Raw genomic sequence first — 24,449 nt, 5'->3', positions numbered from 1 at the left:
TGAAAGATGTGGGAGAGCATCCAGGGTGAAGGTTTGAATTCTGAGCCTTTTGTGGCATTTGCTACCGTTGTACAGTGAGAGCAAAGCCAAATCATCTACTGTAATTTCCAAATCTGGGTACCAAATTTGGCCTGATCTGGTGGGCAAAGACATTCAGCAACATCTTTATCCATTTTTGGTTGCTTATTAACCGTATTGGTCCATCAATATCCCACTTCTAATGGTGTAAATTGGGTTTTTTTTTTAAAGTAGCAAAAAGGAGTTGGGTTTTCTTCTGCAACTTCAATCAGGCTGAAGGTTCTTTCGCTTCTGTTTAATGCTGCTTGTCTTCACCCTTTTGTGCATACTCTGTTCACCTACAAGCTCTCTTAGGATGTTTGTGGGGTGTCTCCAGTAGGAGAAGGAAGGGAAGATGAATGTAACATACTGGACTCCAATGAATGTCACTGCCTAGGCTGGTAGGAGATTGCCCTGAAAATGTGTGCCGAAGGCCTTCTGGCAAAGACTGGAAGGATGATGGTGTTTCTCTTCTAGGGATTGCTCATAGCTACACCATCCTCCCAGGGTCCTCATGGGTACTAACATTTGCAAGAGTCGGGCACAGCCTTTTTGTGCAACACAGAGGGAGGTGGGGACACAACATGCTGCAGGGGGAAATCCCAGCTCCAAGCTGTAGTACTGAGAAGGTCCAAGAGCTTCACTGCAGAAAGCCAGAACAGGCGGAAGGCATTGAAGTGATCATCAAGCATGTGCACAAGGGAGATAGTACGTTAAAGCAAAGTACATGTGTGGATCTCAGCAGGGTTTCACCTTCTCGCCATTTAGCACTGCCAGAAGAGAGGGAGTTCTGGGCAGGACCAAACACAGACTTTCACATGCCAAGAGAGCTGTATTGACAGCAACCACAAAGCTCCAGGCTGGCGTGGGAGCGGAGCCAGAGCAGAGGACTACATTTTGGGGATTGTGCCTTCCCTGGCTCATTCTGAGGGATCTCTGTTTCGGGCACCATATAGCAGGCATTATATTTGCATATGATATCACTTCTGTAGAAGAAGCAGCCTATTCATGAGCAGTAGCATCTTCACATCAAATACAACTACAGACATGACTGAGAAAACAACCATTTAATTGAAGTAGAAATAACACTGGAAAATTCAAAGAGGGTGCAAAAAACTCCCAAGTAGTTATTACTCACTGGAAGCAAATCCTAGACATGTAAGGCATGGGATGCTTGCAAAGTGCTGGGAGAAACAGAATTTATGGATAGACATACCTCTGCCCTCAGAAGACATGTCATTTCTCCAGATGATCCCCCAAACTCTTTTGGGATTAAATGAATAATTTGAGATAATCCTTTTCCGATTCCTCTGGAGTACACAGCATGCTGCAAGAGACAAAACCTCACTCCTGACAGCTTGGTCCCCAAAAGTTTAGAGGCTGCTGCCTGCCCCTCTGGTGGGATTCCTGCAAACACAGCCTGCCTCTACAGTGGGTTCATCATGTGATTTTCCCAGTGTGTGTGACCATGCTGCAGGTGCTGTGCCCGCACAGCGATGCTGTCCCTGCCCGATATGTCATTGCCCAGGCTCCTGCCTGTGCAGACCATTTCAGAGCTGTGTCTGAGAGGCTCCAGAGAGTGCCGGGAAGAAGCACAACCATAGTGAAGTATTTCTGTCCTCGGTTCTGCTTATCCCAATCAGTTGTTGCAGCTCCCTTCTGTAATTTCTTCCCACTTCTGTTGCAGCTGTCTGAGCTTTCAGCTGTTCTGCAACGAGCAAAGGTGCCAGCACCCGTTAAATCACTATAGAAAAGTAAGGGTGCATTCCCCATTCTGTAAGAAAGGACGAAGTGTGGGGTTTGGTTTTTTCCCCTTGAAGAAGACAAGTGCTTGTCAGAGATAACTAGGAGAGGTCTGGAGGTTATTCACAAATTAATTAGCCTCTGAAAGGAGTGGACTGCAAGCAATGCCAGATAAGCCTGCAGCAGCCGCACCCCTGCAGCAAACAGTTAATATTCCCTTTCCTCTCCAGGGGCACGTCAGGGGTTAATTCAGTAGCTGTGCATTTAATAGCTCAATTTAAAGGGGAAAAAATGACACCCTTCTCCCCTGCCTTGCTGGTTGTGGATGGTTTGCTCTGCCTCGCTGATCACATGCTCCCCCAGCCCCGGTGCTGCAGAAGCCCCAGCTGCTGGGGCTGGGGCTGGGTGCTGGGTGCTGCCCGGGTCCGGCCCTGCCTGTCAATGCCTCGCAGTCCTGGCCGCCTCTTTAAAGGAGGGAGTGCACAGGATCAGCCCTTGAGCATATGGGTGGAAATTTGGGAGGCATCCCTTCTCTCACTACCATTTCCAGCTCTAACCATGTCTATTTGTTGTTGTCTTTTTTTCAGGGACTATGGATCTTCAAAGAGAAAATCAGGTAAGATAACAGCCTTTCTATGTACTGCATGATTACAGAGAGGACTTTCCTTCCCCCCCCCCCCCCCCCCCCCCTTCCCTTTATCTTGTGTTGCATGAAATTGTGTAGCAGTTTAACTTTTTATTGCTGAAGCCTGCTAGAGACAGGCATTGGTTTCTTTCCTTTGCACTAGAGAGAAGAAACCCACTTTATATATTATTGCAGTTAAAATGACTGCTTTCCTCTGACTGTATTTATACAGCTCCTTCTCCAGTCTGAGAGGATAATTGTATTACATTTCTCTCTCTCTCTTCTTTTTTTTTCTGTAGTCAGTCTTTACCTGAGCAAACAGTCAAAATGCAGCCTGAGAGTTGGGGTTCTTTTCTGGAGGGGAAGGGAATGTTTTTCTGTTCTGGTGTGAATTATTTTATTATTTATTTTTGCCTTTCCAAAAGGCTCTGGTGAGGCTTCTGATGCAAAATGTTCTCAGTGCCTGTGTCTGGGTTTGGGCTGCCTCAAAAGCTCTAGCTCAGTGTTTTGTTTTTAAGATCCTGGATTCAAATGTCCTATAAAACCCTGATTTGAGACTATATAAATCCATTTTTTCCCCTCCCCTTGTAGCTCTTAGTGATTTTTACAGATGTGTTTTTCAGTAGGGACATGTAATTATGGGCCTCTGGGTTTGGCTGCTCTAAGCTGGATGTGTCAGGGCTTTCTCTTTTATTCTTCTTTTTTTTCTTTTATTTTTTTCCCCAAGCAGCATTGAGCACCTGCAACTCTCATTGACTTTGGAGTCTTGGGTGCTCCAGATTGCATTCAGGGCATCCAAAGAGAGGCCTTTCAAACCAATAGCAACTGCTGGAAAACTCTGGCCTGTGTGCAGGGGACGGGAGGGGAAGATTTTTTTCTTCTTGCTTTTTAAGATGATGAAGCAGTACTGCAACAGCTTAATCTCTGGGAAGGAAGGGAAGATGAATGTAACATACTGGACGCCAATGAATGTCACTGCCTAGATTGATTTGTTGGTTAATTACGAGAGCTTTTAAGCTGCAGTCCTGTAATAAGCTAAGTGATGCACTAAAGTGAAGCTGTTACTTGACCCTGATGTCTTGTACATCAAATGGTTGTTGCCTTTGCAGGCCAGTACTTTTGGTACCCTTTCCCTGAGGTGGGTTGTGGTAATAAAGAGGCAAAGGTGGTACAAGGTGCTGGCCCAACACAATTAACTAGGGCATGCTTCATCTTCCTAATCTACAAAGCTTCTGTCTGGGTTGCACTTCTAGGTCCTCCTAAATGTAATATTAAGTGAACTGTTTGTTCACAATGGCCTGTGAATTAAATTGGCAGCAGCACTTTCTATAGAGGGACTGACCATAAAGGTCCAAGTGACTCAGTAGAAGGCAGAGCTATGTGTGGGAGCTCCTGGCTCAGTGCCACATCCTGAGCACTGGGGGGTTTCAGGCCATGTAAAGACCTTTGAAAAACATTGCTGAAGTCTCTGGGGCAACCTGATTTAGCACTGACCTAGAACAGCACTAGGAAACCAGGAGAGCTTTGGGCTCAGTGCACCAGTTGACATGCACAGGAGTTGCGGTAATCTTTCAAGAGATGGGAGGAATTGCTTTGGGAATAGGAGGAAACTGCTGTTCTTCCATTCCTGTGGCTCTGGGGGGAAGTTGGAGCTGATCTGCCAGGACGGTGGGGGAAGAGGAGTTGAGTCAGTGTAGCTGAGATGCCATTTCTGGATGCTGCCCTGCTGGGCTCTTTGTTGGCCTCCTGCCCTGAGCATCCCAAGTGATGTGCTCATCCATCCCTGTGAGTGATGGATGCTCAGGTCTGGTTTTTCCCCTTGGCTGTCCCACCTCCACATGCTGCCAGGTCTCCTTTTGGGACTGTTTCCTCTTCTCTGCCTCTTGGTGCTTGGCTGCTTGCATGGCTAGGGCTTGGGAACAGTGGGGTTTACGGACGCTCTTTCTCCACTTACCCTGTACGAAGAGGAATGTGAAGCAGCTCTCTGACCAAAGTGAGCTGCATAAAGGGACTCTGTTCTCGGCGATCTTCTTGCCTGATTTTAGAGCGGCAGAGGAATGCTTCCTTCTGTTTGGAGCTGGATATTGTGGGAGTGTGCACACAATGAGCGAAGGAATATGCCAAGGGAGTTGGTAGTTACAGCCTCTAACAAAGACCAGCTTTATGACACTTGAACAAGCAATGCGGTAAATAAGCATAGATTTCCAGGGTGTGCTGTGAGAGTCTTTTAAGGTAACAAATAGCTTTGAAATGTTGTTTTCTCCATAGGCACGTACACTACTCTGTCCTTAAACAAGAGATAAATAGGCACTTTTAAATGTAAGCAGCTCCTAACAAATCAGACCTGTGAACACATCTGCCTTGACCAAAGATGTGCTGGGAGGAGGCTTTTGGGTGTGAGCATGGCTGTCCCACACCGTCCGGCAGGAATCCTACAGCTGCCGTGTCTCAGGCATGTGCAGGCACAACACAAGCGTGGCCGATCACAGAAACATTTGGGGAATGCCTCTGACAGCCAACATCACCTCTGCCCTGACCTCTGCCTTGCCAGAGTACGTGTCTAGCTCATCCTGTGCTCACCCCCTTAGAGCAAGGAGAAATTGGATAAGTTCAGAGTTTAATAGGAGTTATGGAAACACTTACTACTGCAGCTGATACTGGTTGTAAACATTTGAGACCTTCTGAACCAAATGCAATAGCATGGCATATCCTTAGCTAAACAGAAAAGAGTCTTGTGCTGATCTGGGGCATCTCTGCATGCCAGCCCTGAGCCAGGCTTCCTCTTGTGCAAAGTGCTATGTAAACATGTAGCTCTTTACCTGGATATTATCTAATCTGCAGTCAGCTCAGGGACTTGGAGCTTCACTGAAGCAGCTGAGGCTCTGTGTAGGCATGGGCATTTGCTGTGGCCTGAAATGCCACACGTGCTGTTACCTTGGATTTGTGGGGCTTTACTTGACATGCTGCAGAGCTGCTTCAGAAAGCTGCCTTCATATTTCCAGGCAATTGTTGTATGACCATCTGTCAGTGCCAAGGAGACCTCAGTAAGGAGTGGTTACTGTGGGCATATTCTGTACACTCACAACAAATGGTCTCGTCTAGGTCTCTCCAAAGACCCTCTGTAGCAAAAAGGGAAGGAATTACTTTTCAGACTCCAATTTGTCGATCACATTAACCAAGTGAACAGCAACTCATTTGTCACTCAAATAGGCATTACTTTTATGCAAGCATCCGCTGCGTGGTTTTCTCTCCTCAAATCAAAATAAGGGCAGAATTGCTGCAAGTCTAGTAATGGATATTTGCATGGTACATTACAAACCACAAATTAGGTTAATCCACTCTGCAAACCTACCAGCTACCATCTGTGCATGGTGAACTAATTAACCCTTGAGACATCTGCTAATCCTGATGTGGCTTGTAAAACCAGTTGGAATATGTTTCTCCCCAAAGACATCCCCCCCCACACACACATCCCTTGCTGGCTAGAGCAAGTTTCAGAGTCCTGGAGTAAGAAAATCTTGCCCTGTTCCCTTGCTGAGAACCTTTCTTGGCTGGTTTCATGCCATTTATTGTCAGGTCCTCAGTCATGAAGCTGAAGCAAGCATCTAGGCCCTGGTGTTTGGTGGCAGTGAGGAATTGGTGTGGGTTCCACAGCTTTTCCACACTAAGTCTCAGTGCTCCTCAATTACTGAGAGGGTTCTCCTTGCTAATGGTGGGGTCAGACCAGGCAGAAGAGATGCTGCTTCGCCTTTGCATTCAAAGCTAAAGCATGGATATCTGCCATCTGTCTTGTAGGTGGCCAAGCCCTTGTGCTTACTGCTTTCTGTGTGCACTAACAGGAACACTGCTGGACACCCCCTTCTGAAATCATAACAAAAAAAAAAACCCACTGCTTGCTCACTCCCACTTCTCTGACTGCCCTGCTTACTGCTGGGAACACAGCTGGTTTCAAGCTGCTGCTCAGTGACTTTCTCTGCAACCTTGTTGCTATGTAGTAGGATGCTCCTCCAAGTGAGGGGGAATAAATTTAAAAAAAAAAAAAAAGTTTATGGCTCCATCAGTACTGCAGTGTCCCCTTTCTCTAGTTGATCAGATGGATCCTGCCTGCATCAAGCTGGCTGTACTTTGGCTGAGTCTGCCAGCTGAAGTCTATTTAAATAGCCCCTGTAATTAAGCACTTAGAATATTAACTTAACAATTTGGTCCAAGCCAGTGTTGCCTCAGTGAGGATGCTGATGAGGCTTGGCTTCTTCAGCAAAGAGAACTACCCTTCAACTTGGTTCCCACGTCCAGTTTTTGGATTAGCAGAATATGGCAGCACCTAGACAACAATCTCTGCTTCCTTTCCCTCCTGTAATCGAAAACTAGGAAGGATGTATCTGCTGGCAAGTAAATAAAAACTTCAGAGTCCATTGGAAGCTACTTCACAAACTTTTTATAGAAACATCTGTAATGCTCTTTTCCCTCAACGGGAAAATTAAGTAGAGTTGAGAGAGTTGCAACAATGACGGAAGTGGGGCCTCCAAGTGAGAAACAAGGGGATCATTGTAACAACACCGAGGGCCCTCATGGCTGATCACTTTGTGGGATTGCTGCCTTGGGCTTATGGGTGGAGCTGACAGCAAGAGTGGTTTCTTTAGCCTAATTTTTCATTACTAGGGAAACCCTCTTCCTTGCTCTCACACGCTGAGGCGTGCTCTGTCAGCTTCAGGGGGATGCCTTAATTGCCGTTTCTTTGAGTTATCAGGGATAGTTTTTTTTCTGCTTCCTTTGTAATTATGAAAGGAAATGGCTTAACTTTTGGCTTTTTCTGTCTTTACAGCTGAGCTATGCTCATCACTTCAGAGTTTAACCTTTCTGGTCCTGTTACACTGCATGTGTCTAGCCTGCACTTACTGCTCCATGGCATGTCTCGTTTTTTGTTGGGATTTTTTTGTTGTTTTTTTTTTTTTTTTTTAATAAATGAGCTTTATTTTCTTAACTTCAGTTTGAACTGCCTCCTTTGAGGCAATATGGAGAAAATGAATGGTGTGTGCTAGCCCTTCTGTGCTTAATCATTCAACAGGGTCACAAATGTGTGAGCCATTAGCTGGACCAGCAAGGCTGCATGCCTGGAGCTGGCTCTACCTGTTGCAGGGCTGAGGTGCCAACCCTAGGGACAAAGCTGTGTTGATGCAGCTCAGTGTGGAGCTCTCTACAAGCTCCATAGCTCTGCAGCAGGCATTTAGCTACATGTGGGTACAGGGAAGGGAGGGAACATAGACCCTCCAGCCCTGGCACATATTTTATATTTGTGGGAGATGGCTGCAGTGGACGGAGAAGGAAGAACGTCTCCAGGAGAGGCATGGTCCTGCCTTTCCTTTGCCTTAAGGTTGTTGCAGTGTTGATGGGATGTCACCTGGAGTGGTGGGTGCCCTTTTAATATTAGAAGAGCTATGAATTCAACTGCAAGTGTGCGCCTTAACTTATTCAGTTGACTATTAAATCTGTCTCAATTTTTCCTTCTCAGTCAGAGGAAGCCTGAACCTTTTAAATGGGTTCTCAAAGGGGCCAAATCTAAGAGCGTTACTAAAGATGTTGAAAAAACCAATTAACTAACATGGTGAATCCCAGCATGAGGCAACTCATCTTCTGTCAGGGTGGTGACTGCAGCAGATGTCTTGGGGCTACCCACATGGAGTGTGTGAGTAATGAAGTGGGCAGTTGGTTATTGCTTAATGAATCTGAGCCCAGGTGATAGCAGCAAAGCTAGAATGTGTTTTTTAACTCAAATGTTAGTTTGAGTCATTCTGCTCTTGTGGTGTTTGTCTCTGAAGTCTGTCTCCCTATAGTCCATCTGAAAGGAAAGCTTCAGCTTGGAAGGTTAATTTTTTTTTTTAAGGTGGTGAATGGGGATCTAAGTTTGTCCAAGCCCATGGCAAGGTCCCAGGAACATCTTAAACCATGCAGCTTGGGCTTGGTGTCTTAATCCTTGTAAGAAATCTGTGGTATGACATGATCCCTGCAGACTGAGACATGTGCTCTTGTTTGTGTCCTGATGAATCACACGTGCGTGCTGTGTTCCTTGCATTGTTTTCTACAACTAGTGCAGAAGCAGCAGTAGTGGACTGGCTCCTTGGTGCCATTTGGCCTGTTGATGACGATGGCTGGACAGGGTGGTTTGCCAGGCGCTATTTTGTAACTTCACAAGCATGTACTGACATGACTGCTCTTGATCAGAAATCAGGATCTGCTTCCCCATCATACCATTAACCTTCTTGGCTGTATGTACTAATTACTGCATGGAATTTAAAAACAGCAGATTCTGGCAGAACATTTTGGTTCTCACATAGCTTTTTTTTTTTTAAAAAAAAAAAAAAAACACAGGAGGATAAAGGATTTAGTAATAAAAGAAGGGTAGAGTAGGCAGAAGCATAGCAACTGAGGACCAAACAAACCTTAGCATATAATTACTGGGGATGTACATCTTGGGCCTGGTTCTAGAAGGAGTTAGTAGTTAATGATCTCAGTGTGCATCCTCAGTTCAGTCCTTGATGATGGAGCTTCCTCTTATCATGATGGAGAATTATTCTTCCTCAACTAGTGAATTTGCTAAACTCTTAACTTCTGTTTAGTTTATTGGCTTTTGACTGATGCAGTAATTCCCAAAACAGCTCATTTTGTTTCCTGGGGATTTTTTTTAACAAGCTTGTAAGTCTTTTTTTTTATTTTTTTTAACAAGTTCTTCATATAATTGAAGGAACATCCACTCTGTTTTATCCAAAGCGGGGCTATCGCTCTGTGCTCAGGTGCGCTGGCACAGCACAGGATTTGAGGAAGAGCTTCAGCTAAGTCAGGCAGACTTTATCTCCTTGTGGCTTCTTGTGTGACCCAGTTCTCCATCTTCAGACAAGATGTGAATCTGTCCACTCTAATCCCGCAGTCCAAATCCAGTCTGTGGTATTCTGACAGAAGGAAACTGATCTCACACTTCTACTTGTATACCATATTTTTAAAGTCACTGTTTAAACTGAAATGCTTTGAGCAGATAGGAGACTTTATTCTGCACTGCTTCAGTTTTCTGCTGACAAGACATGTGGCCCACTGGATGTATAGGATCACTGTCTTCTTCTGGGTGGCCTGTATGCTGGGGTGGGAAGAAGACAGGATAAGAGTGGAAGAGTTGTTTGTATGTTGTGTGGGTTTTTTGGTTTGTTGCCTGGCTTTTAAACTGAAGTGTGGGGACAGGGTACCGGATTAGAGAAAGGAATGTGTTTGTGCTCTTCTCTGTTCCCAGGTCACTGTCGACACTGTGTAGAGCCCCACGTTGGGGAGAGAGGGCAGGGAGGCTGGGTGGGCAGGGAAGGACTGCAAGTATGAGGTGTGGCTCGAGCACAGCAGTGGCAGAACAGCATGCACCCTTGTGAATGCCTCGGAGAGCCTTCAGCTGAGCGCTGAGAGAGCGCTCGATACCTTAGGGGGTGTAATGGCATTTCTCGTGGTTTTAAGGAGTCCTCTGTTCTCCATCTGCTCCTGTTCTGCCTTCCTCCTCGGTCTGTTGGTGGCAGATGGTATTAACACTGCCTGTGTGGGTTTTTCCTCTCTTGCACAGAGAGAACTGTGTCGTATCAGATTTTGACTCTGGCATGTTAGATGAGGCAGGTGAGAAATGCACTTGAGAGCTGGAGTGGAGAGTGATGAGCCTCAGCCATTGCAGGAATTCATATGTGGCTTATATGGGTCTGGCTGGCTGAGAGGAGCAGACCTCTTACCTGCATGTTTTAGATAACTTAGTCTCAGGTCGGTGAGCACCTGAAACTTGAATCTCTCTTGTCAGAAGGAAACCTGGATGGCAGAGTATGTATCCTTAGGCTATTGAGAGTACTCACCCCTAAAATAGTGCTCCCTAAGTGCCTCCAGCTTTCTGGCTGGCCTGCATCTGGGCTGTGTGATAGGCAAAATCCTCACCAGTCTGCTCTGGATAGAGTGGGGGAAGCATTACTTATAAGGTGTTCAGCAGGAGTTATAATGTATGCATCAATTGGCCAGCTCAGTCTGCTGCCAGTTAAGACAGGCTGCCTGGACATGTTGATGCAGTGGTACAATTTCTGTGCTTGGCAGCATGACTTCTTCACAGCTGGGATTTGACTCTTGCTCTTTTTTTTGAACCCTACTGTGTGTACCTGTGACTTTCGAAGTGCAATGGCTGGGGCTTCTCTGCCCCTCCTCCTTGGCAATGTTGGAGGCTGGTTTTTTCCTCAGAGGGGTGATGCTCTCAGTTTGTACAGCTGTAGATGTGGATTAGTGTTCAGATATTCTAGGCACTTTCCAGCAAAACTGGGAACTGCTACAAAACTGTATGTGCAGGGGCTGTACCACAGTGATCATGTGGGAAGCAGTCCTTGCTTGCCATGTGGAAAGAGTTAATATGAGCTATGGCTGCCAGAACAAAAACTAAACAATGTTGGATACTTCTGGGTCTGCGAATGGGATTAGGACGGGCTTTTGCAGAAGTAAACAGAGTAGAAAATTGGGACTAAGTTTTCTTTAAGTTTGTACTTTTAGAAAGGACGAAGGACTGCATGAAGCTGTGGAAATGCAGCTGGTGAGCATGTCACTGTGCAGTTTGTCAAGCACAGATCCTTTTGCCCCACTGCTCCATTCTGACTCGGGAAAAGGCTCAGTGGTTGTGGATTTCTCCCCTGCAGGAGTGAGTTATCCAGATGATGAATTTCTGAGGCACGCTCAAGTCACGTGAAAGCCAGATGTGAACATTTTCCGAGCAGTGTGTGTGGGTCTAGCATACGCCAGGCAGCTCTGCTTACGTGGCAAGTGGAAGTGGTCTGAGATTGGTCTGCAGTGTGGTGCCGGGGAGGCGAGGAGCCCCAGCAGCTCCTGGAATGGCCACTTCTGCCAGAGAGAGGAAGGTGCTTGCTGGGCTCGTCGCTGCAGCTCAGCACATCTGCCCCCACTCCCTGCACAAATGCAGCACCTCTTCCTGAGTACAAGCCCTGCACAGGCTATCCATGATGGGGCTGAACTTGGTGAACAGGACTAAAATTAAAGGCCTTATTTAATGCCTGCTGCCAATCCTCTTACTCATGCACTTTAGCTGGATTTGCATGTTTGATAATGTCCTAGTCAAATATTTTTTTTCAAGATGTAGCTCTTAAGATACTGCCTCTTGAACAGATGGCATGGGGAGTGGAGATGATGTTCTGCTTCAAGTGCATAGAAGAGGATGTATCTCTGCAGGGATGAGAGGTTTACTTTAAAATGCAGTCTCCCAGTGGGTAAAAAATTGAATATATCGCTGTATTCTTCAGGGGCTGTCTTAAAGCACTTGCTTTAACATGATGCATCAGCATCCCACAGACATAAGAGTAAGAAAAGCTTATTTAAGCCGCTCTGGTGCGGGACTGGAGTGACTGCTGCTTGCCCAGCAATTACAGTAGCAAATAAATCTGTCATTGTGGTACCTAGGAAGTGTAACGGCTGACTAGGCCCACCCTGGGTCAGGCACTGGGCACAAATGTTGTTTTTGTTCAGGTCCCTCTGGAGCCTCAAGGGAGAAACATCAATGGTACAGTTCAACAGGGTGCCTTGAGCAGTAGTGCTTGAAATAGATCAAAACAATTGCAACATCTCTGTGCCATCCTCCCATTTCTCTGGTTATCTGTTGTTCTCCGCCTAATTGAATGAGTGAATTGTGTGAGCCAGAAATGTGTGAAAATAGTTCCAATTCAGATTAAGCCTTACTTGCATTTTTCCTCTTTCCAAGCTGTTTTATATTGTAGAGCTACATGTAGATTCTGTATCAGAGTAATTCTCTGATAAAAGTACTTTCATTCCTGGGGAATGTTAGCAACACCAAGTATTTCTCTCTCCCTTCTCTAGTCTAGTACTATTGCATCTTACTGCCTTACCTTTTAACCAAAGTGTCAAGCCCCAGCTGAAGGGGAAGGGGCTAGAGGAGAGAAACCTGGAGACAGGCTGATAAAGAATGGTTAATGGGTCTGGGGGATGAAGGGTTTGGAGATGGTTCACAAGGGTATGGGGGAACACCAAGCATGGTGCTCTGTCTGCAGATGGGAGCAAAAACAAGCCCCACAGTTTTGGGGTTCCTCATTGAGCTCCCTGCTCTTGGTTGTATGGGTGGCCAGCCTGACCTGGTCAGGCAGAGTAGGTTGTTCCTCAGCTTGTCTGAAGAGGGCAGAAAGGAAGCAATGAGGGGAGAAGTGGAGACAAAAGCCCAGCAGGAAGCTCTGGAGGAGCCAGAGAAGGGATTGAGTAGAGTAAGCCTGGCCTGCTGGGGTTCCTTACCTCCTCTGGGTAGCAAGGTGTCCCACCTGAGTGCCCAGGACAACAACTACAAGCCACTTCATTTGTACCAACTCCTTGGCAAGCTTGACCTCTAAAATCTAGATTGAAATAAAGGCTTAATTTCTATTTTCTGTTCTGCCATATGTGACGAACGTTACAGCAAACAAGGTTCTAGGCCACTTCGAAGAAATGGACACTTCTAAGGAACAGCTTTATCAGCCCACTTCTTGCTGATTTACCAAATACCACTGCTGGGATGAGAACATCCCCATTCTTCTGTTAATGCCTTTTTATTTGAACAGTGATAAGTAGAAGCAGTATTTACTTCCCCCAGCTCCAGTCTTAGGAATCACTGCCAGTTACTGGACCACCAGTGAAGTTCCCTGAAGTTGAGTGGAGCACTGACTATTGGCTTCCCAGGAAGCCAGTGTATTTTCAGTTTACTCTGAGACTGCAGTGCTTAGTCTCTTTTCACCCTTCCAGTTAGGACAGGAAGGGTGTATGTCTGGGAAATGAATCTGCAAAATGTTCAGCTGCACTTGCCACTGTGCTCCTTAAATAACTGAGTCAGTAGTACCTCCTTATGGAGAGGACTAATGACCTGCAGAATTGATCACTGTTGGAAAGGGGCAGTCTTTTTCAGATATTAGCATCTCTTCAGCATGGCTGCTTGTTCTTATAATCCTCTTCTTAGTATTTTAAGGTGTACCTTAACAGCTGCAGGGAGACTTCAGTATTTCCAGGCAATGTTTAAGGCAGGGCTTCATGAGAATGAGAGTCTTATTAATTAAATGGAGCTAGGACTGTTATCTCCTGTGGAAGGCAACTTCCATAGAACAGGTCATGCCTGTATAATTAAACTCTTTTTACCCTCCAAAACAAGGTAGCCACATCCAGGCCACTTGTTGGGGCTTGTCTTTGGCCCATGCTAACTTCTCAGCTATGTGCTCCAGCAAGGGCTATATGGCCAGAACTACCACCATGCTTAGACTCATGACCAGTGTGATCCAATTCCCCAGAATTAGTGCAGGAATATTGTTGGGAAATAGGTAGCTTAACAGACTGAACAGCTATACAGACACTATTTTTAAAAAAAAAATTGTTATAAATGTCCCTGATAGCCCCAGCAATAAGCAACCTGTGAATCTTTAGGAGGGTGTTCCTTCTAGCCTTTATAGCAGTGTTAAATAATGAATACCGGACTCAAGATTGAACTGAAAATTTTAAGCGATGTTACAAAGAAAAATAAACCTGCGTCAGTAGCTACTGATAAAATGCCTGTGGAGGAGGCGTTTCTCTGCACCTGCTGAACCAGGGATCCACTGGATATGCAATACAATGTGAAACATGAATGTGGCATCTCCTGGATTTTGAGAGCATTGAGCTCATGCATTTGACTCTAGACTGACTCTAGCTTTTGTAGGTTTTCCTGAAGCTTTCTCTGCTCTAACAGCATGGAAGACACAATCTGCTGCTAAAATTAGATGAGTGGGGCTGTATCGCAAGTGTAAAGCATTGGTCCCCAGCAGTCTGGTGCCTGTTCTCCTACCAGTGGTGGGAGGAGCAGCAAACCAAACAGTCTCACTGACAGCAGAAAAGCTTCTGGTGAAATCTAAAATCATTCATTTCATGTGTTTTGTTAACCACAGCAACCAGCTTAGTTATGTCTTTAAAGCCTTTGCCCCCCAACTCCTTCCTTTCTTTCCCCACCTGAGGAGCCCAGCTGACCCGTCTTGGGGCTTGCCCACCTCCATGGTGGCAGCTCAGATGGGATGGGGTTCAGTGGCTACTTCCAGTGACATGCCTGCTCCACTGCTATTTCTGTGCAGTGCGGCTCCAATGGGGAGCCTCGGCCCATGGCTTAGCTGTAATTTATGGACCCATGTTTCTTTTGAGCTTTTAAAAATAATTCCTATTGGAGGGGTTTATTCTGGCTCCAGCTGAAGCCGCGAACAAGGGCTGTGGGGGTTGGTGTTAGGAGCAGAATTGGGATGCTGTTGCCTTAGGAGTGGCTTGCTTTGAGCAGGCAACTTTAATTTCCCTTCCAAATACTGAGATTCACCCCTCCACCTCCAAGTCATCTGAGACCAGCCGGCACTTGGCCGTGCAGCGACAGGGGAGAGGAGAGGCAGGAAGCGAGGGTTTGTTCGTTTACCGTTATGAATCCCATTGGAAACCGGCTCCAAGCCCCATGCAGAATTCCAGTAAAACTCTGTCCTAAAGGGGAAACCCGGGGCTGTTCAAAGCTTGTGTTTTGTTGGCTCGGGCACAGTGTGCTTCTGGGGCCTTTGACCTCCTCCCCGTACCATGGCTCCCTCTGCGGCTCTTCGTTTGAGCTCTCTGTGAAGTGGAATCCATCACTAATGTCTGATATTTTTATTATTTGTAGGGGGAACTCTTAGAAGCTGGTAGCAATTAGAGCTTAAACGTCTTGGAATAAAAAAAAAAATCCCCAAGAAGGAAGTTTAATGCTAAGCAGATGTGCAGGAGCAGCTGAAATATGCTAGCTGTCTTCTGCTTCAGAAGCAACCTCATCCACATCTAGCTGCTGTCAGGCTGGGGCAGCTGAGAAGTGCTGCTTTTGTGCTGCTTCTTGTGCTGGGGAGCCCACACTAGGGACCTGTGGGATTGTTTACCAGTTAATACGTAGATTGCCCTTTTATTCTGATTTAGACCAGTGGTTTTGACAGGGAGAGGAAATACTTTGTTTAAAAAGAAATTTAAAAAAAAAAAAATGATAGTAGCTAACAGAATTGGTTTTTATGGTGAAGTTTGGTTCCTTGAGATCTCACACTAGGTATCTGTGTAGATATGGCTACTGCAGATCTAGGTTTAAACTCCCTCTCTTCTTGGGCAGGCAGATCCAGGGTAGTCCTAAACTTGTGTTAAGCGCAGATTATTCCTTCTATCTGTAGTTGTTAGCTATTTCAGCCTTTTGCTGCCAGCTTGGGTTGGGGCAAACTGTTTGAAATCTTCCCAGTTGCTCCTGCAATACATCTTCTGCTTTATTTATCGCTGCCATATTCAGGTTCTTCTGTCTGGAAAAAGATCTGACAGCTGACTGAAGTTCATAATCCTGTTCCTGAAGGCAGTGGAAGTCTACTCAAAAGCTAGTAGACAAGCTGCTGACAACAACTCCTTCACACCCTTTCCCGTGCGTGCCCTGAGTCTGTAATAGAAACATGCTGTATATTCCCTCCATAAGCTAGAGCACAAGTTACTCTGCCAGATGATTTCCTGTTGTAGTCTACCAATGCAGAGCCTTTTTCTTTTTTTCTTAAATGGTAATCCAAAGTAAATTATTGTTATTTATCATAGTGCATTTTTTATTGTGTTGTGACAGTGCAGTGCATGGGTTTGGGAGTTAGATGGTTGGAAGACTTCAGGTTTTTCTCCAGACTGCCACTATTGAGAACTTACTGAAAAGTAAGCAAAATACTGAATCTATCTGAATTCCAGTTTTGCTCTAAGGCAATGAAAATTGTGTGCCTGACCTAAAGAAAGGATTTCAAAACCTCGCCATTCCCTTAGCTCTGAGGAAATGCAGCAATGTGTTTCTTGGACCTCTGGTTTCCAGTGGGAAGGTTTGAAAGCTGTTTCTTATGCTTTGTATCATGCTAGCAATTTCTCAGTTACATATGTACTGGGAATCTATTACTGATTTTTGGCTGTCTTTATGATATTCTGCAGGTCAAAACACAGTAACAAGTCAAACAGACAAGGCCACCAGTATAGCTTGCCCCTCCAAGTGATTGAAGGGTGCATCTCCTCTGTTGTTAAACTGATGGGTCCAGAACTAGGTTCCCCATTGCAAATAAGTTTTTAAAATGGCATTTTGGAATTGTTTGTCAGAATTTAGGCAATTCTTAGCCTATCATATAAACACCTCTCCTTGTCTCTTCTTCCATGCTATGTGAGAGTAACAGCTGCCCTTCTACTTCCTCATCCCACAGAAGGGGAATGTTTGCTGGTTCTTATTTTGAAACAGGGGCAAACCTGCTAACTTTTAAAACATGCTTCCAGTATATTCAAACAAAAAAAAAAAGAACAAAACACTTAACATTTGAAGATTATTCCCAGAATCCCAAGCCAAGTATTTACACCTCATTTCATGGAGGGGGAGGGAAATCTTTTGACCTTGTTGGTAGCAACTCTATTAGCCTTCTCCTTAACCAGGTTTCTGCCTCCTATTCATTGGCTGAAAAATGGTATTTCTAGTTATACTTTGAATGTACCATTACTGGAGCTTGTACTCTTTTCCATGGAGCATTATTTGTCAATTGTTATTTTCCTTAATACTATTCCAGGGTAACAAAATGCTTGTAGAAACTTGCATGTTTTTGCTAAACTCAATCTCTGTGAGTCGCCTGTTGGTCTTTTGGGGATCATTAACAGCTGCAAAACTAAATACTTTTGCAGGTCTGAGGCTTAATGAGTCAAACTGTCTCTTGGTATGCATTCCCTGTCCTATGGGGAATAAGCTCAGAGCATATCTTATTCCGAGATCTCAAAATTGGATCACTACAGATCAGTTTCATAAGTTCTGCAAGTCTCTTAAAATGTAAAAATTAGCTGGGTAGTTCTTATGACTTGACCTTTAACTGAGTCCCCATCATGCCAACACCCCTCTTAAGAAAAACGCTTCTTTCAAAGCTGTCTTGGCTAATTTTCAAACTGTCTGATATGACTGTTTTCTTGTTTCTCTAATTACTTTCTCTTTTCATGGCTGCCCTCTTCTTGGATTTCAAGTTTGGATGTCCAGTTTGTCTGAGACTCCAAAAAAGAGTGTCGCTCCAGGTAAATAATCTTGTGTCTTGGTGTTCTGCATGCTATTAAAAAGAGAAGTCTGTAGTTCAAACTAGGTGTGGTTTTGGAGTTGTCTTGAATGTTAGTCTCTGACAGTGTGTATCCAGAATCTGTCCTCTACTTGGATGTTGGTTTTTCATGATGCACGATTTCTGATAAGGAAGAGCTTTGCTTTTCTGACTGCTGCCTCATCTTGATGTTGCTGCTAGCAGTGGATAATAGTTTGTTGTTGTATATTCTTTGCCCAACTCAAAGCTACAATCCAAAGCAGCTTCCCCTTTTGTGGTGGGTTGACCCTGGCCACAGCTAAGTACCTGCACAGCTGCTCTCTTGCTATCCCATGTGAGACAAAGGAGAGAAGAGGAGCAAAAGTGAGAAATCTTGTGGGTTGAGATTAAGAAAAGGAACATGACTACGTGCTTCTTGTTCTTCTGAAATGCTCTTTTGCTTTTCCACAGTAAGTAGAAAGGGTTTTATATGCAAAACATGGGACTCTGAGGAAGATGCAAAATTTTCATGGAGCATCAGGCTTCTTGTCACAAGCAGTTGGGAAGGAGGAGGGAGCGGGGAAATAACTTCTAGGTGAGGTGTCAGGGTCTAGGGAGAAGCAGTCCAATACAAGAACTAAGCTGTATAGTCTAAGGAATCAGGACTTCCCCTGCGTAACCAGTGAATTTCTTCTGCAAACATTTGTCACCTGATGTGGAATACCAGAGAAGAAGTCTTTCCTTCAAACTTAACAAAAATTATCATGAGCCGTAGACCCTGTGTCTGTGCAGGATGCTGGCCTGGTTACCCAGGTGGTTAAGGCCACCCATAGGTCTCAGGGCAAGGAAAGATGGAAACACCCCTGCTGCCTTCCATACCTGATTAAAGTTCATGCCCTTGTTCAAAGTATGTGAACAACATCCCACCATCCTCAATGCATGAGTGCTTGCTTGTCTGAGGTAAGCAAGAGTGCTGTGATTTCAGAAATGCTATCCTTGACAGCAGTTGAATATATCCCTGAGGGGTTCTGCCCAATCTTAGCAGAGTGGGTCTAATTTCAGGGTGATAGCTGGATATAAAAGCACAGAAATATCTGAAGTATTCAGTCATAGGAGCCTCATGGTTGATAGATCACCAGGGAGTTCAAACAGAGAAACAGAACGAGACTAAGCAGGAGGGAAATGTGTTGAGGAGGAGACAGAAGAGGTGGTGTTGCTTGGGAAGAATGACAAGAAGCCCTCAGGTTACCTGGCTGGGGTGTGAGGTTGGGTTTCTCTGGCTCTCTACATCTGTTGAGACTGTTTTATATTGCTATATGTAAAATGACAATTGAATGCTAAGGATTTCATCCTTCTTGAAGGGCAAGGAAGAGAAATCTTTAAGATACAAATTTCTTCCCTTCTGTTGACTGCTTTTAGCTAAATGCGTGTTTCTAGTTTGACTTCAAAAATATGTACGTGATGATAGGGCAAATGTGGGTGATTAATTGCATTGCATGGTGCTTGAGAAGGTGAATGTTGATACATAGTCCTGCTCAGAAGTCTTCTGGCAGGTTCTTAGCTCCCCATGCTGTCCAGTTCATGTGGCCTTTCACTTTTCTCATCCAAATGAATCCCCAGTTCCCAACACAGCTACTCTTTGTTCCAGACCTGCCATGGACTGTATCGTAATGTGGCAGGCTGACAGAGCAGACTTGAATTTGAACGTGATCTATAGCCACATAGTACATATCTGTGCCCTAGGCTGGGGGTTGGAGACTAGAACAGAAGCCATTTTGGTGCTGACCAAGCTCCAGCCAAGGGCATGAGCCTCCTCACAAAGTGGAGAGTCTAACCAAGGATTGAAAGTGATTTAATTTCCTACGTTGGAAAAAAATGGGTGCCATACAGTCAGATCCTGCGAGGTGCTGTGGTGGGGTACTCGTGCTTGGGTCGCCCCAACTGCCACTAAATTCCTTGGCTAGTCTGCTTCATGCCATATGGAGTAATGTGAATGGGTTGCACCCCTGAGCAGGACTAGGGTGAATGCCAGAGTATATAGGTGACTTCAGCCTGGTGGAAGACACTGTCTAGCAGCTGTGTGAAAATCTCCAAGCAGTTTAACAGATTTGTGTGCAAAATACTTCAGTTTTCTTAACTGTTACTACCTGTAACCTAGTTGGTTGGAATCACCGTTCAGAGAGCCAATTTTCCGAGAAGGAGTGGAAAGAGGACTCAACTTTTTTTTCCTTTTACCCTCCTGCTTCTAATTTTTCTTGGCTCTGTCTTAAAACCTAGCAGATCAAAAATAAAAAATAAAAATCCTGAGACTAACAAGCTCCACTTGGCAAAGGTCAGCACTGAATTTCTCCATTTGTCAGGATTTTGTTGGAAATGTGGCTGAGGACTCTAAAGAAGGAAGAAACTGAACTGGAGCACTTGCTTGAGAGAGTGCCTGCCATTTACCATGGGCCAAGCTCGTTCCTGACACACTCTCCGTGGGGGCTGTGTTTTGCTGCTGGTTTTAGCTGTGTGTCAGACACGTACTCCAGTGCTGGAAGCCACAGTCTACCTTAAAGCTGTCACTTGTCCCAAACTCTTGAAGGCTTATCCAGATCTTGGTTCTTAGAAGCTCTAGAATATACTACGCAGGTCTTATACTCCGGAATGAATCCAGGCATCAGGTTAATTTTCTGCTGCTATGATTGCTGGTCATATTCCCTTCTTGGTGGCAATGCATGCTGTTTGCTTTGGTCCCCGTAGCTATTTGTAGCAGCAACCCAGGGGGAGTTAATACAGCTTGTGGCATTATCATCTATACCAGATTTCTGCGTGTATAGCCAGAAAGGTAACAAAGACTAGAGTTTAGCTACTCTTCAAGGAAGCTATTGCCCCATGTACTGAAAGGCTTGCAGAGCACATGAGTGCTGTGGAGTTAAGGGAGGTGTATGTATGGATACTCTCTTATGGAGAAACTTCTTATACATTAATCATGGATACTAACCTGGGATGAGAGGGTTTGCATGCTGATCTGGCCATCACTGGGTGGATGGTGCTCAACCTTGTTTTATTCTTGAGCATTCTTTGGGATTTGGTCAAGGTTTTAGGCCAAACTTCTCTAGCTTTGAGTCTCCTAAATTACTTACATGGTCAGATCCAATCCCTTCTGTTTCTGCTTTAAATCCTATCTCTGCCAAATAGCAGGGTGTCCCCTGCTTCTGAAACTCTTTTCTGAAAAAGCAACAGAATTGCCTTTTTTTTTTCATAAAAGAGCTACCTGGCCAAGCTCAGAAAAGAACTACAGAAATGATAGTGTATTAATAACCCATTTGATAGACTTATCCAAGTATTTATTTTTGTCTATAGTGAGGCAAAGGGATTTTTGTTGGTACTGTTTTATTGCTAAGATCTGGAGACTGGACTGGACTTGTACTGAATTTCTTTAGTTAGTATGGGTGGTGCTGAACTTCTGTCTCTGTCCCTAGAGCTTTGTGGCTCAGGACTGCCACACCAAGAGCTGTTGATAGTCCCTGTTAGGACTGGGAGGATTCCTGTCTAGCAGAAGGGATGGAGATGCATCTCCTTTCCTGTTGCCACAAGCTGTGAGTGGTCTTTTACCTCCAAGAATAATTGACATGCAAATATAGCCTGAATTGTGGGAAGGGGCCTGAAGAGTGGCAGGCTGGAGTGAAGGAGTGCCCAGGAGATGAGTCAAAGGCCTGGTTGTTTTGTTTAGGGCACATTAAAAACAAAAACCAAAAGAACAAACAAAACCCAAAACAAAACAAACCCCCCCACCAAATAGAGGAGAGATCCTAGGCTTAGAAACATGGTTTTGATCTGAATCTATATTGTCCCCAAGGAGATTTGTAGGAAGCTTCATCAGTCTTATCCCACTGCTTACTCTAGAAACTGGTTATTTTAGGAACTGCTTTTGAGACCCCTGTGAGATTGTGAGCTGTTTTGTAATCTTGTGTGCTTTATGTGGTAGTCTCTTTTTTACTTTGTGTGCAATAGATACTTAACCCAATTTTTAGGCAGATGTAAGCTCTCTATCTTAAAATACTTCAGGGTAAATCACTGGTGGAAGGCTCAAAGGAAACATGCAGTTTTAACATGTTTATTTATCATAGTGATGTGGTCCTTCAGATAAGAAAGAAAAGAGGTAAAGTTTTTAGGGGAAGAAAATCCCTGTGTTTAGAGCTGGGCATCTGATTGTTGTGAGGGGATGGACTGATTTAAGGATTGCAAGTAGGCTTGCTGCTATTCTGGGTATTCTTCTTTTTTTTTTTTTTTTCTTCATCCTTCCCCAGAAGGAGTTTTCCACAGATACATAAAGACTTACACTTGAAGAATTGGCTTTAACAAGAAACCACAGCTCTAGATCCAAGCTACCACAGTTACTCCTCCCTATGTGAAGTGTGAAGCTCTGACTTTATCATATGAAAAGCCATGACACTTGGGGACGCTTTTTGCCAGACGCCCCTGCATGCAGACCCTGCACGTGTCCTTGGCAGTTGTGCCCAGGTCGGAACAGCTGGACTACCTGCCAATTGGTTGTTCAGCTCTGAATCATCCTTATGGCGTTCGCTGACCGTTTATGTGGTTTTGGCTTCTTCTACAAAACTTCCACTGACCAGCCCAGTACTAATTCATTTAGTCTGAATCTGTAAACACTTGATTGATAATCATAAAAGGGCAATATAAAAGCCTGTGTGCTGTATGGATTGAAATAGTAGACATGTTTATAGCCTGATAACAACAGAGTACTCTGGCAAAGATCAGGAGTCTCAGATTTCCATATCCAGATGATTTTATTTTTGGAGTCCAGTTGGTGGTTTTCATTTTTGGCTATTGCAAAACCATCATAGGTCTTAGCTGTTGCAACACAGGAGGAGGAGGAGGAAGACGTTGCTCGGAACGGGTGCTCTGAGCTCTTATTTAGGAGGCTTTCACAGGAGTTGCTGGTCTCAGAGTACAGCAGGAGGAATGATGCTCCCTCCTCGCTGCCTGCTGAGCGGGACAGGGTGCAACTGTGTCACTTAATAGTGCCAGCTGTGAGGGGCATGGACAAGCTCCGATGACATTTCTGCCCAGCCCCAGGAAGGGAATCGCTGAGGTGAGGAGCGGGAGGATTGTAAAGTGGAGCCCTATGGAGAGGAGGAGGGGTATCCTCAAGACTTTAACCAGGAAACGGACTCGAGGCAAAAAGAAACGGAGAGGCAAGCAAACTCTTATTTCAGCCAGTGATCTATATCATGTGCTCTGCTCTGGGGAGGGCTTGCAATTTGGAGCTAAACCAAAACACTAATTCTGCTTTTTTGGGGGGAGAGGAGGGGGCAAGTTTACCTGGCATATCAGCCTTACTCTCCTCTGCTCTCCATTTCTCCTGCCTGGGCTGAAGACGCTTTTAAAAAAGTGGGACTGTAACATCAGGGGAGCATTGTAGGGTGCATGTGAGCTTGCTGGGGAGCTCGTGCCACCTGCATCTCTCTTCTCTGACATGCTTCATGCTGAGCAGGCTATTACTCTTCAATGCGATGCTGTGTCCTGTGTTACAAATTAGACCTGAACTAATTGGCAGGGATGCGGAAGCGCCCACGGTGGCGGGTGTAATTGGTGCTGTGCTCTCTGTGGTGTTGCCTGTCTTGTTCTTTTGAATCCCCTTTGGGGGGAAAACCTGCAGTCTGACATAACATACCAGCAATGTCGTGGGGGACAATTGCAATTACCAGCAATGTCATTGAGGAGTAATTCATCTAAAGATGCTTGTGGGGGATGGAAGGCTGAGGAGGGTTAAAGTTTTTTACCCTACTGACTGTGCCTGAAGGGAATATAGTAACAACCTAAACCAGGCTACCCACAAAATGTTTAAGGCTTTTGATTACTGGGAGGAGCTGCTTCTCAGTCTTCTTTCCTTCTCTCTTTCCTCCTTTCTTTCCTCCTTTGCTGTTACTGAAATCTTCCCCGCTGTGCAGTGCCTAATCCAGGGTGAGCATCACTCCAGGAGCCACAGGGACCCTACCCCTCCAAAGGGTGATATCCTTTAGGCATGATCTGCTGTAGCTGTAAATGAACAAGTTTGTTTGACCTTGGTTACTTCCTAGACTAAGGAATTTATTACCTTACTTTTTTTTTGTCTTAATAGGAATCTTGTAACACACAAGCTTCTGTTAAAACAGTCTCTTAATTGTATATGTTGCACCAGCCATTGTAGTGCCAAAGAAATCCTCCTGCAGCAAGTACCTTATCCAAGGCAGGACAGAGTAAACGGCATTGTAAAGTCCTGCTGGGTTTTGGATACGTGAGTGCAGATAAAACCTATCTTGCTGGCCTGTTGTAAACCAACTTTTTTTGGAGCCAGAGTTGCGGAGGTGGATTTGAAGTCCTGTTTCTCTGGGTTTCCTGGCAAGGGCGCTCCTCTGGCACATGGTCCCTTGCTTGGCCGTGGTGGCTGATGGCAGGGTGTTTGCCAGCCTGTGCTCCAGCCTGGTCCCCTCCTTGTTCCCAGCAGGGACATGTGCATCACATGAGCACTGCTCCTGCCACCAAGCCAATACTGTGGGGTTGTAAGTTGTTTTGTTTTTTTCCTTACTCTACTCCCATGAAAACTGCCTAGGAGATTAAAGGAAAGAAGATATTTGGGGTGTCTATTTAGGAAGTAGCTTCCTGCATGTCCCCTGCTCCCTTTGCCGCTGTTTGGTCTCTCCTTTTGCCTTTCCACAGACGGAATTCTCTGCTGATGCACATGCATAAACATCAGTCCATGACAGCTTTTGTTTCTGGTGAGAGAACTGATATTTATCTTAAGAAGATTAAAACAAAGTAGGGGTTGTTACTTGCATAAATAGGTTGAAGGAAGATGATGATGCCGCCCCATTCTGGACTGGAGAAGGGACTCTGTGGGAAGCAGTGTGAAACAGTGGAAGGCATCTCATCACAATCTAAAT

At 45.1% G+C, this 24,449-nt stretch overlaps 1 protein-coding gene across 5 annotated transcripts in view; it reads left to right on the top strand.

The window, feature by feature from the left end:
* Positions 1-24,449, top strand: part of SH3PXD2A (SH3 and PX domains 2A) — a 258,532-nt gene that overhangs the window by 166,627 nt on the left and 67,456 nt on the right. For 2 of the 5 annotated variants that reach the window (XM_074875218.1, XM_074875216.1), the window contains exons 6-7: positions 2,388-2,416; positions 17,477-17,524. In XM_074875218.1, coding sequence (XP_074731319.1) covers positions 2,388-2,416; positions 17,477-17,524 — 77 coding nt within the window. Of the gene's footprint in view, positions 1-2,387; positions 2,417-17,476; positions 17,525-24,161; positions 24,285-24,449 lie in introns of those variants that run through there. The other 3 variants (XM_074875217.1, XM_074875219.1, XM_074875221.1) reach the window with 2 other exon arrangements.

The sequence above is a fragment of the Strix uralensis genome, chromosome 7, assembly GCF_047716275.1.
Source record: "Strix uralensis isolate ZFMK-TIS-50842 chromosome 7, bStrUra1, whole genome shotgun sequence".
NCBI classification, from domain to species: domain Eukaryota; kingdom Metazoa; phylum Chordata; class Aves; order Strigiformes; family Strigidae; genus Strix; species Strix uralensis.
The sequence above is the reverse complement of the archived record's forward strand: the minus strand, read 5'-3'. Positions and strand labels throughout refer to the sequence as shown.